General features: G+C 36.4%; 3 protein-coding genes across 3 annotated transcripts in view; 2 read left to right on the top strand and 1 right to left on the bottom strand.

Annotated features, from left to right (window-relative positions):
• The first annotated feature begins 1,668 nt into the window (after nucleotides 1–1,668).
• Nucleotides 1,669–2,946, top strand: LOC123659720 (aprataxin). Its single transcript, XM_045594902.1, has 2 exons — nucleotides 1,669–2,329; nucleotides 2,522–2,946. Exons 1-2 carry the CDS (start codon nucleotides 1,897–1,899, stop codon nucleotides 2,677–2,679), a joined length of 591 nt encoding a protein of 196 aa, XP_045450858.1. The 5' UTR covers nucleotides 1,669–1,896; the 3' UTR covers nucleotides 2,680–2,946.
• On the bottom strand, nucleotides 2,478–6,443 carry LOC123659718 (lariat debranching enzyme). The gene is made up of 5 exons (XM_045594901.1): nucleotides 6,194–6,443; nucleotides 5,952–6,118; nucleotides 5,057–5,282; nucleotides 4,373–4,702; nucleotides 2,478–4,037 (listed from the first exon to the last, which is right to left on the bottom strand). The coding sequence occupies exons 1-5, from the start codon at nucleotides 6,388–6,390 to the stop codon at nucleotides 3,467–3,469; spliced, it is 1,491 nt and encodes a 496-aa protein (XP_045450857.1). The 5' UTR covers nucleotides 6,391–6,443; the 3' UTR covers nucleotides 2,478–3,466.
• Nucleotides 6,444–15,379: 8,936 nt separating this feature from the next.
• Nucleotides 15,380–16,927, top strand: part of LOC123659596 (transcription factor SOX-9-like) — a 28,639-nt gene continuing 27,091 nt past the window's right edge. The window contains exon 1 of the mRNA XM_045594803.1: nucleotides 15,380–15,489. Coding sequence (XP_045450759.1) covers nucleotides 15,380–15,489 — 110 coding nt within the window. The remainder of the gene's footprint in view (nucleotides 15,490–16,927) is intronic.

The raw sequence follows: 16,927 nt of genomic DNA, 5'->3' as shown, positions 1-16,927 counted from the left end.
GTGGCTATATTGTTACTGCCGTAACCTCACAACAACTTTTTTAAATCGTCATATTTAATTCAAACGATTACATTTGAATGGAGGAAGAACATAATAATGAAAATATTAAAAAAGACTTACTGTTTATTATTATTTTATATGAGATTACGATTTTTAAGATCAAAATGTTTTTGGTAAAGTAAATTAATATATTTTAAGTTATAATATAATTTAATCGAACGTTTTAATAAGTAATGTATTGAATATAACATACTTGTATCGTATTGATTTTAAAATATTTGATCTTATGACTGAAAAATGTAAAGGTTTTTAATAATTTAATACGTAAACTAAAGACTTTTTCAGTCATGACCGTCACATAAAACGTAAAGTGCTTAAAATACTCTCTAAGTTAAACAAAAATTGTAATAGGCAGCATTTATTTGTAAGATTTATCGTTATGTAAGTAAATCCATTTAGATATAAGTATTTACAAGAGTACTTTTGTAATTTCAAATAAATATTTATTTCAGACTTTTTTTTTTAGTTTTTATTAATGCCTCTTTCGTGACACATATGAAGAAAGATATAAAATAACATTTACTTGAAAAGTTTAAAAATAAAAGAATATTCATCGGTATATATTCAACATAATTCATACCTATAGATTAATCGAACAATTTCGTTATCTTTCATTTTAATATCTATTGCTTCCCTAGTATTGTAATCGTGTAATTTATAATATTTTTTCTTGAAAGACAATTCGTTTATCAACACTTAAATTTAAATACAAAAGCTTCTGTTTGTAATATCAAAAGCCATAGCTTTTACTAAACGGTTATTAAAATTTAATCGTGACTATACACTTCAACTAAATGCTTGTGAATATTAACATTTTTAATCATATCAAAATCACAACGAGGTGAATTGAAAAAATTTAATATAACATCCCTAAATTCCTGCTACAATATATTTTCAACACAGTTGACAATATACATAGTGTGTTTTCATGACAGTGTTTAAAACTATAAAAATAAATTCAAGCTAAATATATTTTTCATAGTGAAATTTGATTTAATAATAAACATAATAACTACGTTTTTTTAAAGTTGAAGACTTCATGTTTGGTTTGAAATGAATTTAGTGATAATCATATGATCACATTAAAATTTTAACAAATGTGAATAAACTTTGTAACAAGAATATATTTGGTGTAGATTTCTAAAGTTAGCAGAATAATGAAATCTATTGCAAAAATTACAAAATAAGTAACTGCCAACATATAATTGGCAAGGGCAACTAACATTTATTTTTTGTCAAACTGTCCATGGAAAATGGCAATTATACCTTATATACTCTTTGGCAATTGGCAAATGTCAAATTGTCAACGCGAAGTCTAATTTAAATCACAGAGTACTTTATTATATATAGGAAAATTTAAATGTTATGGTTGTTGGATTCAAAGAGCACAATAATAAATTGGAATCAACTGTGCTCCACAGAGTACTTTGTATACTGTGCCCCAGCCCCCACTGGCTAGTGGCTCAACTGAACGTCATTAAACCAATTGAACTAAATGTTATTTAAGTCAATTTAACTATTATTATATATATTAAATCTTAACCGCACTAATTAGTATTTTTCGTGTATTCCTACTCCAATCGACGTGACGGCGGAATCTACAGTGCAACACTAGCACAACTGAAAGCCATCAAACAAATCAATCAATCTATAAAGGCAAAACTAAATTATACTGCAGTGGTTAAATAATTTATTGTATATTATGTGCATAGTTACATAAAACTCCAAAGTAGTTTTGGCTTATCAAGCAGTAATGTAAACAACGTCGATGTGGCAGCTTTACAAATATACTTAAAAAATCTGTTAATCAAAAATAATAGCCTTAAAAAGCTAAATATGAGCAAACGTAGTTTAGATAATAATAAAGATGATTCTAAAATACCAGCAAAAGAACCCAAAAAACATTGGTCTTTGGGTTTAGTAGAATCGATGGAAGATCCTAAATTAATTTATAAAGAAACCAAAAACCTTGTTGTCATTAGAGACAAATACCCCAAAGCTAAAATACACTTTCTTGTTCTACCTCGTGACGATATTAGTAGCATTTCTAAGTTAAATAAATCACACTTAAATCTCCTTGACGAATTTGGTTTATTGCTTAAAACAATAAAAGAGGAACATGACTGTGAGCTACGAGCTGGATTTCACGCTGTCCCTAGTATGCACAGGCTGCATATGCATGTGATCAGTACTGATATGAATTCTCCGTGCCTTAAAACTAAAGTCCATTGGAATAGTTTTACCACTGGCTTTTTTATACTTTATGAAGGTATGCAAATACTAGTCCTTATTGATTTAACTATATAAGTAAAAAATATATTTACATAAAAAAGGATGACAATTAAATATTTGTTTTATGTAACCCTGCAATTTAATAAAAGTATTTATATAAAGGTAATCAGAAAATGAACTAATGGTGTTGTGTAAGTATTTTATTATTCCCTTTTTATTTTCATTACAGACATTTTTAAGAAACTGACAGAAGATGGTTTTATACAAAAAATATCAAATGAGACGCACAAATCTCTCATGTCAACACCTCTTAAATGCAATCAGTGCAGCTATGAACCAAAGAACATGCCACAGTTAAAACAACATTTACTTACTCATATAAAATAATTGTATAACAGAGGACATATGGAAAACAACTGAGATGCAAATATTATCCAAGTGATTTTTTTTATTATTTTTGTCCAAATACATTACATAATATTACAAAATAGATGTCATTAAAAATATATACATGATCTGTGTTGAGCGTGTTGAGCATTAAAGACAATCATATTTGGGTAATAATTTTGTAAAATCAAATTACATATAAGATTTTCTTACAACAAAAAACTACCACGCCCTTGGAGTTATAATTAATAAAATTTTGTTTACTTCTACAGGTCTTTATATTTGGTGGAAATTACCTGATCCACGTTAACTTATGAATTGCACTCAATTTATTGCCAAAATTTTTAAATAAATTTGACTTAAGAATAAGAGCACTTTGAGACACTTCCATTACTTACACAAGTATTATAAAGTAATATTATGGCTTTCAACAATAGTACAATGTAACTATCAATTTTTAAAAAAGCGTAGACAATCCTCATTAAAATAAAGTATGTATGTCATGACCACATCCAAGCATAAGAAAATCAAAGTATGTGAAATAGGTATGTACATAATAAAATAATTTTTAAGAAATCTTATTTTTAAAATGTTTGACACTTAGTAATAATTTTGCTTATTATTTTATCGCCTTACATTGTGAAATGTGTCAGTAACAAAATAATTTTTATGATTTTAATTTTAATATTTAATTTCATCTAATTAGTATTTCATTACATACAAAAGTATTTATCTACATTCAATTGATCTAAATACAAAAATACTATTACAACTTCTAAATTGTTTATTATAATTCATTGCTTTTGTATGGAAGTTTACTTGATCTGGGACTATCTGAACTTGCAGGAGAACTTGATTTATCACTACCTTGTTCACATTCTTCAGACGTATATAAAGCTAAGTTACGTCTTTTAAAAACCTTCTTTGCACTGGGTGGAGTCATACAATTTGATGAATAATTGCTATTTTCTGGTGTATAACTTAACTCAAGACTTATAGTAGAATTTTCTTGTGATATTTCTTCACTTTGGTTTTCACTTGGCGTAACAGGTGCTGGTAAAGATAGCTTTCCACATTTATTTGGAGTATTTTCAGTTTGTGTGTCGTTACAATCTGGGGAAAATATTTTCATAGTTCTTCCTGCTCTAGCCATTACAACCTGAACAGGGTCATCAATTCCTAACTTCTCACAAAGGTACACAGTTTGGGGATTCAATATGGGTTCAGTCGGAGTGCACTTAGGTTTATTAGGATTATAATCTTGTGCTGTTTTTACAAAACTGTCATTACTGATTACTAAACTTTCAAATGCTTTTTCTACAGCTTGAATTTCATCAGGTGTCGGAGTAAAATCATACCTTAAAAGAAAAATTAAACTTAGGTAGTTTTTTGTACATTATAATTAAAACACAATAAAGAATTATTATTAATTCTTTATTGTGTTATATATGTGAATATCCTTACCGCTATGTTGGTAAAAGAATGTTAGGGATGAATGTCGAAGGACGAAGAGCGATCGGCAGACCGAAAAAGCGATGGATGGATTGTGTGAGTGAGGATATGAGAAAGAAAGGAGTAAGCACTGAAGTGACGAATAATAGAGAGGAATGGAAGAGGAAAACATGTTGTGCCGACCCTACATAAGTGGGATAAGGGCAGGAAGATGATGAATAAAGAATTATTATTAGTTTACCTTTCGTCGCTACCTGGGCCTGGAAGATGACAATTAATATTTTTTACAGATAGAAGATGATTTGTGTTCTTTAATATTGCTAGCCATTCTGAATCATACTTCAGAAGCATATCTCCGTTATAATTTGATGGCAAATCCAATATTTGCAAATGTCTTCTTTTGGGCAAACATTTGTCAAGTGCTAAGAACTTCGTCTCCTCATCATTTTCATGTCCGACAACAGCTGCAAATTGACAATGTAGATGTGCAGCAAACCAGTATTTTGGTTTTAATTCATGAATTAATTTTTCCGCTGGAGGGCTTCCCAGTCTATTTGATTCAATGTCTTCTCTAAAATAATAAAATGTTTAGTTAATATTCCTATTTTTCTAAATCCTAGATATTTAACTGTGTAAAATTTAATAAACATGTAGATGCCTAAGCAAGGTCATGGGATGGATTCCCATTTGGAGTAGATATTTGTATTTTAATACAAATAATTGTTTCTGGTCTAGATGTCTGTTTGTTTAGTCTCATTTATTCATCAGTTAGTCATTTTGCCTTGGTAAGCATGTGAAGCCGTCAGTCCCTGTTGTTATTATAAACATCTAACAGCAATAGTTACTTATCAGACAACATCTGCAAACCTGCAGTAATGTTACAGGCTGAATAAAATCATCAGTCAAAATATAAAAATATACCAACCGAAAAAATGGCTTCCTTCTCAAAAGTTCATTTCTATCACCATAGTTAGTGATACCTCTGGGCCAATCATGTGATAACATTACATCAATCTTTGTTTTTACCTGACTTAGTCTATAAACATCAAGAGCTCTTATATGATAAACAGATCTCAACGAACTCTGTGTGTAGGGAGGACATTCCCAAAGCCCTTGTAAATAATCATGGCCTTTGAAAATCCCCGAAAGCCCTGAAATTTGAAATTAATAATTGTTAGCTTAGAGTAAAACATACAAACTTAATTTCTTAACAAAAAATTATAAACTATTAAACTAAGGGAATATATTTATGAGGTATTCACATACCCTACTTTCAAAATAAAAAAGTTCTTAGCTATTAAAGTTAAAAGAACTTTTTTTTTCAACTGTTTAACATAATAAAACAGATCTTTCAGCACTGTTTTAAATTTTAGCCTCAAGATGATAGTTTGAAAAATGTTTATTTGGCTTACAATGAGAAAACAATGACTTTGAACATTGCAGCATTTTTATTTTGGCTGAGGATATTCAGACACTACCAAGACTCCAGCGGTAATCTAGCGTGACTTGTACTTCTTGAAAAAAAAGCTAACCTAACCTCAAATTTACATCGTTTATCACCATAATTTCATTCCATGACATCTCTGGCTTCAAAAGAACACTCTAGGGGTATTTAGTGATTAAGTTATGGAAACAGAACCAAAATAGATGAAACTGTACTAAGTGCTAGTCACACTAGTCATGCTAAATTACCGCTGGAGTCACGCTAGTGTCTGAATATCCTTATCGTTTTATTTTAACCTATAATCTTTTTTTAAAAAATCCATGCAAGAGTAGAAAGTGATATAAATTAAAGAATTAATATTTAAATTTATACTTACCACCAATTCTTAGATTTCCAAATCTCACAACTCCTGCTCGACCTAAATAGTATATATTCGGTGCCACCCAACCTCCATAGGGAAGTTCTTGCAAATAATTGGATGCTTCATGATTTCCTCCAATAAATAACGTTAAGATCGGTGCTACTTTCTCGCCACTATAATATCTGGGAACAAAGATTTGTGTTGTTTAGGGAGATCAATCAACTGACAGCATTATAAATTGAGGCCGTATAACTTACTTGTAAAAAGTGCAAATACTTTGATATTTTTCAGGAACGGCCATCCCACGAAGGTCATCATTGTTACGTACTGATTGGAAGTCGCCACAACAAATTAATAAATCTATTTTTACATTTTGTTCTTCTTGTAAGAATTCAATACATTCATAAATTGTTTCTAATTCGCCGTGAGCACAACCTTCTACAGCTATCTTCATCTTATTTGATTATTATTAGAAGCCGAATAAGGTCCAAAACATGTCATTTATTCTTAAAATCTTATGAGAACATAATTTTTTTTAATATTTTGGCGATTTTAAATAATCTCTAATCGACGCCAAACAATATTAAAATATCAACTGATCTGCCAATGTCTTAAGTGTCAGACTAGGCCACGACTAGGTATGGCGATCTGAAATCGATTAATCGAAGAATCGATTCCTTGGACCAAAAAAATCGATTGTAAAGATCGATATTTTGTACTGAATCGATCCAGTGAATCGATATTTCACCCTTGGAAATCGACATTCGATTTTTTTTGTTTTGGTAAAAACCATAAAATTATTTACAATTAGCTGAATGTACCGTAATATTACGGTGTTGCCAGTTTAAGGGTTAATTACTCAAAAACTTACGAAATAGTATTCCTTGTATGCATTTTCTTAGTTCATTCACTATTTACTCTTCATATTTTCTCTTTCTATTTCCTATCACTCATTCATCTCTTTCTCTATACACCCTCATCTTTTATGTCAATGTACTCTAAAAAGAAAAACAAATACCAAACAAACATTTATTTACAAAACAGAATTATTGAACCAATGATTGATTTCAGTCGGCAGAGCTTTAAACCCTTCACTACTTCTTTTATAACGAAGGAGAAGATGGAGGAGATGGAGGAGAAGGAGGAGATGGAGGAGATGGAGAAGAATAAGGAAGAGAAGATGGAGAAGAAGAAGAAGATGGAGAAGATGGAGAACAAGAAGAAGAAGAGGAAGAAGAGGAGGAAGAAGAAGAAGAAGAAGAAAAAGAAGAAGAAGAAGAATTTGAATAACTAGGTAAACCGGTGAGTATCGAGAACATAGCCCAAGCCCAATCGTGCGTCTCAGCTCCAAACTCTTCTAACAGCAGGTTGGTCTCTGCGTTTAGAGAAGCTGACAGTACCTGGAAGTCGAGTTACGCTGTATTGCGACGTCACTACACCGACCTCTAGATCCTATGTACATAAGATTTTTCGCAAGCAAGTTTTTGAGAGTCTTCACTCGCTGAGTCATCCTGGTGGTAGTGTGTCTATAAAACTCGTTGCAGAACGATTCGTCTGAACTGGGATACGCAAGGACTGCTGCGGATGGGCTCACGCGTGTCTAGCATGTCAGATGGCCAACCGGCACGTCACTGCACCTCTCGGTACGTACACCTTGCTTAAAATTCGTTTCGCCCAAATCCACATTGGCCCTTTACCACTTTTGCAAGGCTATCGGTATTGCCTGACGGCGGTAGACCGATTTACTCGCTGACCGTAAGCAGTGCCAATCGCAGATATTACTGCGGTAACAGTGGCCCAAACACTCCTGTCAACGTGGATCGCTCGGTTCGGTTGTCCATCTACAACCGACCGTGGTCGTCAATTTGAGTCGGCGTTATTTCAATGTCTCTCAAAGACTGCTTCGGTTTCGCATGACTGCGTATCATCCAGCGTGCAATGGCATGGTGGAAAGATTCCACCGCCAACTCAAAGCCATCGTTTGCCATGCTAATGACAGGTGGACGGAATCTCTGCCATGGCCTAGGCATTCGTAGTACCTTCAAAGAGGATCTTCAGTACTCATCTGCTGAGCTTATTTACAGGGAGCCGTTAAGATTACCAGGCGAATTCTTCCAGCCTACTGACGGTGGTACAACGGATCTGTCTGAATTCTCCGCTCACCTTACGATACACCACCAGATCGCATTATGATTGAAACCTTTGCCCGCTTCTCGTCACGCTAGCGCGAAAGTCTTTGTTTATAAGGAACTAGCAACCACCGATCACATTTTCCTCCACGAAGACGCATCGCGTGGTTCTCTCCATCCTGCATATTCAGGCCTCATAAGGTTTTGTCAAGGGATGACCAAGTTTTCAAAATACTTTTAAAGGGTAAAGAGGTCACGGTGTCTGACCCAACAACTTCTGAACCAGAACCCTTGCCAGATGTTCAGAAAAATCATAAAACTCGTTTTGGACGTCGAGTTCATTTTCCAGATTTTTATCGCCTTTGACGGTCGCTGGAGGGGGTGGTGTAGGCTACCTGGCATTTATTATTTGTTTATGTATTTTATATTTATTTGTATTACACATAATTATATTAACTTTTATTAATCAATATAAAATAAATATAAAAATATTATAATAATAAAATTTTTATGTATTTAATAAATAAGCATATCCGCACAATACCCTAAGTATACAGTGTATGTAACATTAGTTATTTCTCCCGCGATTTTTAAATAAAAATTAATTTGGCATTTTTAAAAGAACGATCTAGAAAGAGCTCAGAGCGCATGACCGAGAATTTTGACAAGGGCTAACGAGTAAAACGTAATTTGGTTTTTAATGAAATAAAATTGTGAATAGCGAATATATATTGTTTAAGACTGACACAATGACACACCGATGCACCAACACCGAAAATCGATATAGGTGTATAATTTATCAGTTAAATAACGTGTGCAGCGCTTTCACCTTTAAATACCGGTACATTTTTCAGGGAAAATACACCGATACACCGACACCGACACCGACGCAACGATAAATCGACACAACAACACACCAATCCACCGACATCGACACACCGACACAACGATACTCCAATACACCGACACCGATACAACGACATAGGGACTCACTGATACACCGACACCGACACAATGACATAGTGACACACCGATACACCGACACCGACATAATGATACACTGACGCTGACACACCGACACCGACATTGACACACTGACGTAGTGACACACCGACACCGACGTAGTGTTACACCGATACACCGACACCGACATCGACACACCGACATAGTGACACACCGACACCGACATAGTGTTACACTGATACACCGAAACAACGATACACCGACACAACGATACACCGATACACCGACACAACGGTACACCGATACACCGACACCGACATAATGACACAACGACGCCGACACATCGATACACCGACGCCGACACATCGATACACCGACACCGACATAATGACACAACGACACCAACACCGACATAGTGGCATACTGATGCAGCGACATCAACACCGACACAATGACACACCGATACACCGACACCGATACAACGACACAGACACAACGACACAAAGCTACACCGACACACCGACACCGATATAATAACACAACGACGCCAACACACCGACACTGACACCGACACACCGACATAGTGACACACCGATACCCACATATTATTACACCGATCACCGACACCGACACAACTACACTGACATAATGACACACCGACACACCGACCCCGACATAATGACACAACGACGCCGACACAACGACACCGACACAATGACACACCAATGCACCGACACCGACGCAACGACAACGACATAGTGACATCCCGACACCGACAGAGTGACACACCGATATACCGACACTAACACAACTACACCGACATAATGTCACACCGACACAACGACATAATGACACACCGACACCGACTCAACGACAACGACACAGACACCAAGACAACGACAACGACACAAACACCGACACAACGACACTGACAAAATGACACACCGATACACCACATCAACACCGACACAATGACACACCGATACACCGACACCGACACAACTAATACACCGACATAGTGACACACCGATACAACGTCACACCGATACACCGATACACCGACACCGACATAATGACACAACGACGCCGACACACCGACACCGACACCGACACACCGACATAGTGACACACCGATACTCCGACACAGACACAATGACATAGTGACACACCGACACACTGACACCGATACACCGACATAGTGACACACCGATACTCCGACACAGACACAACGACATAGAGTCGGTATATCGGTGTGTCGGCGTCGTTGTGTCATTATGTCGGTGTCGCTGTATCGATGTGTCGGCGTCGTTGTCATTATGTCGGGGTCGGTGTGTCGGTGTGTCATTATGTCGGTGTACTAGTGTCGGTGTCGGTGTATCGGTGTAACACTATGTGGGTATCGTTGTGTCACTATGTCGGTGTCGGTGTATCGGTGTACCGTTGTGTCGGTGTATCGGTGTATCGTTGTGTCGGTGTATCGTTGTTTCGGTGTATCAGTGTAACACTATGTCGGTGTCGGTGTGTCACTATGTCGGTGTGTCGATGTCGGTGTCGGTGTATCGGTGTAACACTACGTCGGTGTCGGTGTGTCACTACGTCAGTGTGTCAAGATGACACAACGACGCCGACACACCGACACCGACACCGACACCGACACCGACACACCGACATAGTGACACACCGATACTCCGACACAGACACAATGACATAGTGACACACCGACACACTGACACCGATACACCGACATAGTGACACACCGATACCCCGACACAGACACAACGACATAGAGTCGGTATATCAGTGTGTCGGCGTCGTTGTGTCATTATGTCGGTGTCGCTGTATCGATGTGTCGGCGTCGTTGTCATTATGTCGGGGTCGGTGTGTCGGTGTGTCATTATGTCGGTGTACTAGTGTCGGTGTCGGTGTATCGGTGTAACACTATGTGGGTATCGTTGTGTCACTATGTCGGTGTGTCAGTGTCAGTGTCGGTGTGTCGGCGTCGTTGTGTCATTATGTCGGTGTCGGTGTGTCGGTGTATCTTTGTGTCGTTGTATCGGTGTCGGTGTATCGGTGTGTCATTGTGTCGGTGTTGATGTCGCTGCATCAGTATGCCACTATGTCGGTGTTGGTGTCGTTGTGTCATTATGTCGGTGTATCGGTGTATCGTTGTGTCGGTGTATCGTTGTGTCGGTGTATCGTTGTTTCGGTGTATCAGTGTAACACTATGTCGGTGTCGGTGTGTCACTATGTCGGTGTGTCGATGTCGGTGTCGGTGTATCGGTGTAACACTATGTCGGTATCGGTGTGTCACTATGTCAGTGTGTCACTATGCCGGTGTCGTTGTGTCATTATGTCGGTGTGTCGATGTCGGTGTATCGGTGAGTCCCTATGTCGGTATCGATGTGTCATTGTGTCGGTGTCAGTGTATCATTGTGTCGGTGTCGGTGTATTGGTGTATCGTCGTGTCGGTGTATAGGTGTATCGTTGTGTCGGTGTGTCGATGTCGGTGTATCGGCGTCGTTGTATCATTATGTCGGTGTATCGGTTGTGTCGGTGCCTGTGTCGTTGTCGTTGTGTCGGTGTCTGTGTCGTTGTCGTTGAGTCGTTCTCGGTGTATCGCTGTGTCATTATGTCGTTGTGTCGGTCTGTCATTATGTCGGTATCGTTGTGTCATTATGTCGGTGTGTCGATGTCCGTGTATCGGTGATTCTCTATATCGGTATCGATGTGTCGGTGTGTCATTATGTCGGTATCGGTGTATTGGTGTGTCACAATGTCGTTGTATCGGTGTATCGATGTGTCGGTGTCTGTGTCGTTGTGGTTGAGTCGGTGTCGGTGTATCGGTGTGTCATTATATCGTTGTGTCGGTGTGTCGGTGTCGGTGTATCGGTGAATCGCTGTTTCGGTGTATCGGTCTATCGTTGTACCGATGTCGTTATATCGATGTCGGTGTATTGGCGTCGTTGTATCATTATGTCGGTATGTCGGTGTCGGTGTGTCGGTGTCGGTGTTGGTGTGTCGGCGTCGTTGTGTCGGTGTATCGGTGTACCGTTATGTCGGTGTCGGTGTCGGTGTATCAGTGTGCCACTATGTCGATGTCGTTGTGTCATGGTGTTGGTGTTGATGCCGGTGCATCGGTGTATCACTATGTCGGTGTCGTTGTGTCGGTGTCTGTGTCGTTGTCGTTGTGTCGTTGTCGGTGTCAGTGTATCGGTGTGTCGTTGTGTCAATGTGTCGGTGTGTCATTATGTCGTTGTATCGGAGTGTCGATGTCGGTGTATCGGCATCGTTGTGTCATTATGTCGGTATCGGTGTATTGGTGTGTCACTATGTCGTTGTAGCGGTGTATCAATGTGTCAGTGTCTGTGCCGTTGACGTTGTGTCGGTGTCGGTGTATTGGTGTATCGTTGTGTCGGTGTATCGTTGTGTCGGTGTACCTTCGTGTCGGTGTATCAGTGTGTCGTTGTGTCGGTGTGTCAATGTCGGTGGATCGGTGTGTCGTTTTGTCGGTGTATCATTACGTTGGTGTCGGTGTATTTTCCCTGAAATATGGAAGGAGGCGCGGATCGTACCGGTATTTAAAGGTGAAAACGCTGCACATGTTATCAATTATAGATCTATATCGATTTATCAACTTCAAAGGTCTTCAAGAGATTGGTCTATAAATCATTTTTCAAGGACTTGGTACGGTACATTGGTTGTCATCAGCATGGTTTTCTATCTGGTAGATCTACAGTCACAAATTTATTCTTGTACGTAACCAATACATATTGATGTATATACGGTACATATACCAAAATACCATTTTTTACAATTTTTGTCTGTGTTTCTGTCTGTCTGTTTGTTCCGGTTAATCTCTGAAGGGCTGGACCGATTTTGTCGGGACTTTCAATGGCAGAAAGCTGATGTAATAAGGAGTAACTTGGCTACTTTATTCTAAAAATTCATTTATTTTATATCTCTGCGAACTGAACAATTACCTTTTATTGTTAAATTCTACGCAGACGAAGTCGCGGGTACAGCTTGTCCTTTAATAAAAATAATTGTATATCACATGCGCTTTTGCATATGACAATTACATCTGAAAAGCTCTGGTGCGTGTTGTCTATGTGGAAGTCGGTGTGAATATCGTGACCGTTTATAGACTGAAGTAGATAGTGATAGTGGTTTGCGGGTTCGATTCCCGCTCGTGATGGATATTTGTATTTGTACCAATGTTGATGTCTGTCGTTGTGGTTCTACACACCATGCCTCGGAGATCACGCTGAGCCGTCGGTCTCAGTTGTTATCATATACACCTGATAGCAATCGTTACTCATAAGGGAATATATCCGTCAACCCGCAGAACAGCAACTCCTATACTTTTGCTATATGGATGGTCAGGTAAACACGCACTATTAAAGATAACTCAATAAGCACTCGTCAGGTCTCGATCAAATTTACATGACAAGCAGTTTTTGTTTATGAAAGAATAATTAAAATCCGTCCACTCTGTCAAATGCTGTGTGGTTACGGCATTAAAGAATATAGCCACCCCTTTCTTCCGGTAGGTGTCGTAAGAGGCGACTAAGGGATAACACAGTTCCACTATCACCTTGAAACTTTAAAAAGCCGACCGATGGCGGGATAACCATCCAACGACGGGCAGCAGCGTCTTCGGTGCGACAAAACCAGCACTGCGGTCACCAACCCGCCTGCCCAGCGTGGTGACTATGGGCAAAGCACATGAGTTCACGCCATTTTTGGCTCGAACTTGTGCAGGCCTATGTCCAGTACTGGGCTGCGATAGGCTGATGTGATGTGATGTGATGTGATGTGATGACTCTGTCAAAAGTTCTGAGGTAACATGTCAGGTTTACGTTCTTAAAAAATAATCGTCGTTTCTAGTTTGAGGACCTACCTAGAGGTACTTAGGTACCTAATATTGAAATTTAATTTTAAAACTGACCTAATTTTCATTTATTTTTTATACGTTTATTTAAGTTCCTTGAAAAGAATTATTATATATATTAGGATATAATATTATATATAGGATAATATATATATAGGATAATATTATATATAGGATAAATATATATATATATTAGGATATAATATTATGTCAAATACAATACTTTTGTATGTTGATGAGTAAGAGATTTTTGTTGTGTAGCTACTTTTTAAAATCTCTACTTTGTCTTTAGCCTACGTAAAAACATGCTTACTACAAATATACCTTCAATATACCTTCATTTCAAATATAACTGAAATTCCAGAGGAAACTAACAGAAAAATTTTGAATATTAAAGTTATTATATCTATCGTAAGCGCTGTTGGTACGGCGTACCTTGACAGCTCAATTAACGGTTTCTTGCGTAAATTGGGCACAAAATTAGATCGTGCTAATTGACCAACTCGAGGGTTTAATAAAAAGCAGCTAATTTGTGAATTTCTTATGCCTACTTACTGAATGATTTTAATTTCATTAATTTTGCTAACGTACAACATTATTAGGAAACCAGCATTCTGAAGTTTTAGTTAGTACCTGTGCATAGTCATGATTCATTTTTATTTTAAAACATCAATATTTAGAAAAAACCAAAGAGTGTATTTTAAATTGCCTTGTAATTATTTTTACGGTAAAATACTTTGTAATCCTGTCGAATCTCTAATATTATCGAGTCTAATACTCATGTATGATACATTCATTTTATCACTAGTGTAGTTTATCCACACGATGCCCGTTGCAATCTCTCAGTAGGCACGGAGATAAAGTCGCACGCGCAGTGACGTCAGAGCGGCCGGTCCAATGGCGACGCGAGGAGGCGCTACCTTTACAGCACCGCCCACTTGTATTTTACGACACGGAAAAACTCGGAAAATTCATTAGGTATATGATGCAAAAATAGCATTATAAACAAAGTTAAATATAACTTTATATAAATATGACGCATAAAAGTAACCTACGCTAAAATTATAATTATTTTTTCAAAAGTAGCGTGCTAACAGTAGCTTTACTTACAGATGTAATAATTATATTCAAATGTTACAAACTATTATGATTGTAACATTTAAGAGATATAATATAAAAATTCCGTAAATTAATTTAATACCTACCTAACTTCTACGTTGTTAACTTGGATATCAATAAATTCTTTATTTTCTGTACAAAAATATTGTCATAAAATGTTTTATATCACGAAGTAAACAAAATAAGCTCACTTAAGTATCGGCGTGCGCTATACTACATTTATACCTAGGCGCCGAGCATAAGGAATTCTTTATAGTCAGTGCGCGCGAGTCGATCGCACGCGCATGTCCCGCGACTTCAAACTTTGTATTACACAATAACTTCAGTTTACGGTGAACACGATGAGCTGGGATCAAGATCACAAGCCGACGGAAAAATTGGAGATCAACGAAGCGGTTGGGAAGCTTCTACTATCATTTAACTATGACACCATATTACCTCAGCCAACAAAGTAAGCTACATTTTTTTTTCATTTGTCCTTAATTGACTTCCATCTTCAATGTAGAGCTTTTGTAGCGCTACGACAAAAATCAAAGGTATATCTGTTTACTTTATTTCATATAAAAATCTGAAAATATATTTTTCGAAGTTTTAGGGAAAGTAAAAGTAAATATATAATGAGTCATGCCTGTGCGTCTCTGTGTGCTGTACCTTTCCATAAGAAACATCGAAAAAAAATATTTATCAATGAACACATTTAAGGTTCAAGTGAGAGTTTATCTGTAAAGGTAACGCTTATACTTCGATTAAGATTTTCCTACATGTTTAGGGGTTTCTGTCGACTTCGCTTTAAAATACGCATAATATCCTGCGATGAAATACAAAATAGAAAAGATAAAACCTCTGCTTATTACATTTATGATTATTTTGATTATTGTTGAGACCGAATATTCTTTTTTAATGAAGTTTTATTTAGTGCTAAATATTTCTCCAGGACAAACATTTTTTCGATTTAGTATTCTCTTATTTATAGTATATAGTATTGTCTCATTTTTCGTTTAGTTTTGACAATTATCAAAGCTTAATTAATAGTTATAATTAACAATTAATCTATTTTTTTCCAAAAATCGAACACTTATTTTAATTACTCATAAAGTATATTTCGTTCAAAATAATTACTTGTAATTAAATTTTATTTCTTATATATTATTAATATAATTATTATATTTATACAAAAATAGTAGAGAATAGAAAGTGATAGGAAAAATATTAGTATTCAACGTAGCTAAAGCTTTAAGAATTACGTATAATTTTAAAATTATTATGAAAAATAATATTATTTAAATATTCAAGTAGGTATAAAATGCTTTTGTAAGTACGTTATTAAAAACATGTTTGCGTGTTATTTTGATAACTTTATTGTAAAAATAATGAGTGTAAAAACAGCATAACAATTTTTTTTCCGAGAACTTATAGTATTATAAAGTCTTAATAAAGAAAATTATTATATTAGTCACTTCTCCACATTGTACGAGAAACATATAACATATTATTTTCTGCCCCTTCTTCTCACAGCTTGTTTTAGTGGTAGCCATAATTGATATTATTAATATAATAAATCATCTGTATACATACGCAAAACACAATTTCTGCGGCTAACATTTTATTTTTCTACCAGATATACAACTATTTCTGTGAAAATTGCTAAAACATCCTTATTAGTCGTAAATATTTATTCTAGTAAAGCCTACTACAATCATTTTATATTAAATGTTACAATTTTTTTTTTTGTGGTCTGGTGTTTTTTTTTTTACTATGTGCTCCCTTACATGCTCAAACTACGTACTTCTGTTTAGTTGTTATATTCAGTACCGCTCATGGTTTAACTGTGCAGACTTTACAATCATTTATGATCGTGTAGGTACAATTAACGAGAATATGTTTTTTTA

This window comes from Melitaea cinxia, chromosome 14, assembly GCF_905220565.1.
Source record: "Melitaea cinxia chromosome 14, ilMelCinx1.1, whole genome shotgun sequence".
Classification (NCBI taxonomy): Eukaryota; Metazoa; Arthropoda; class Insecta; order Lepidoptera; family Nymphalidae; genus Melitaea; species Melitaea cinxia.
This window is presented reverse-complemented; position numbering and strand designations above follow the sequence as displayed.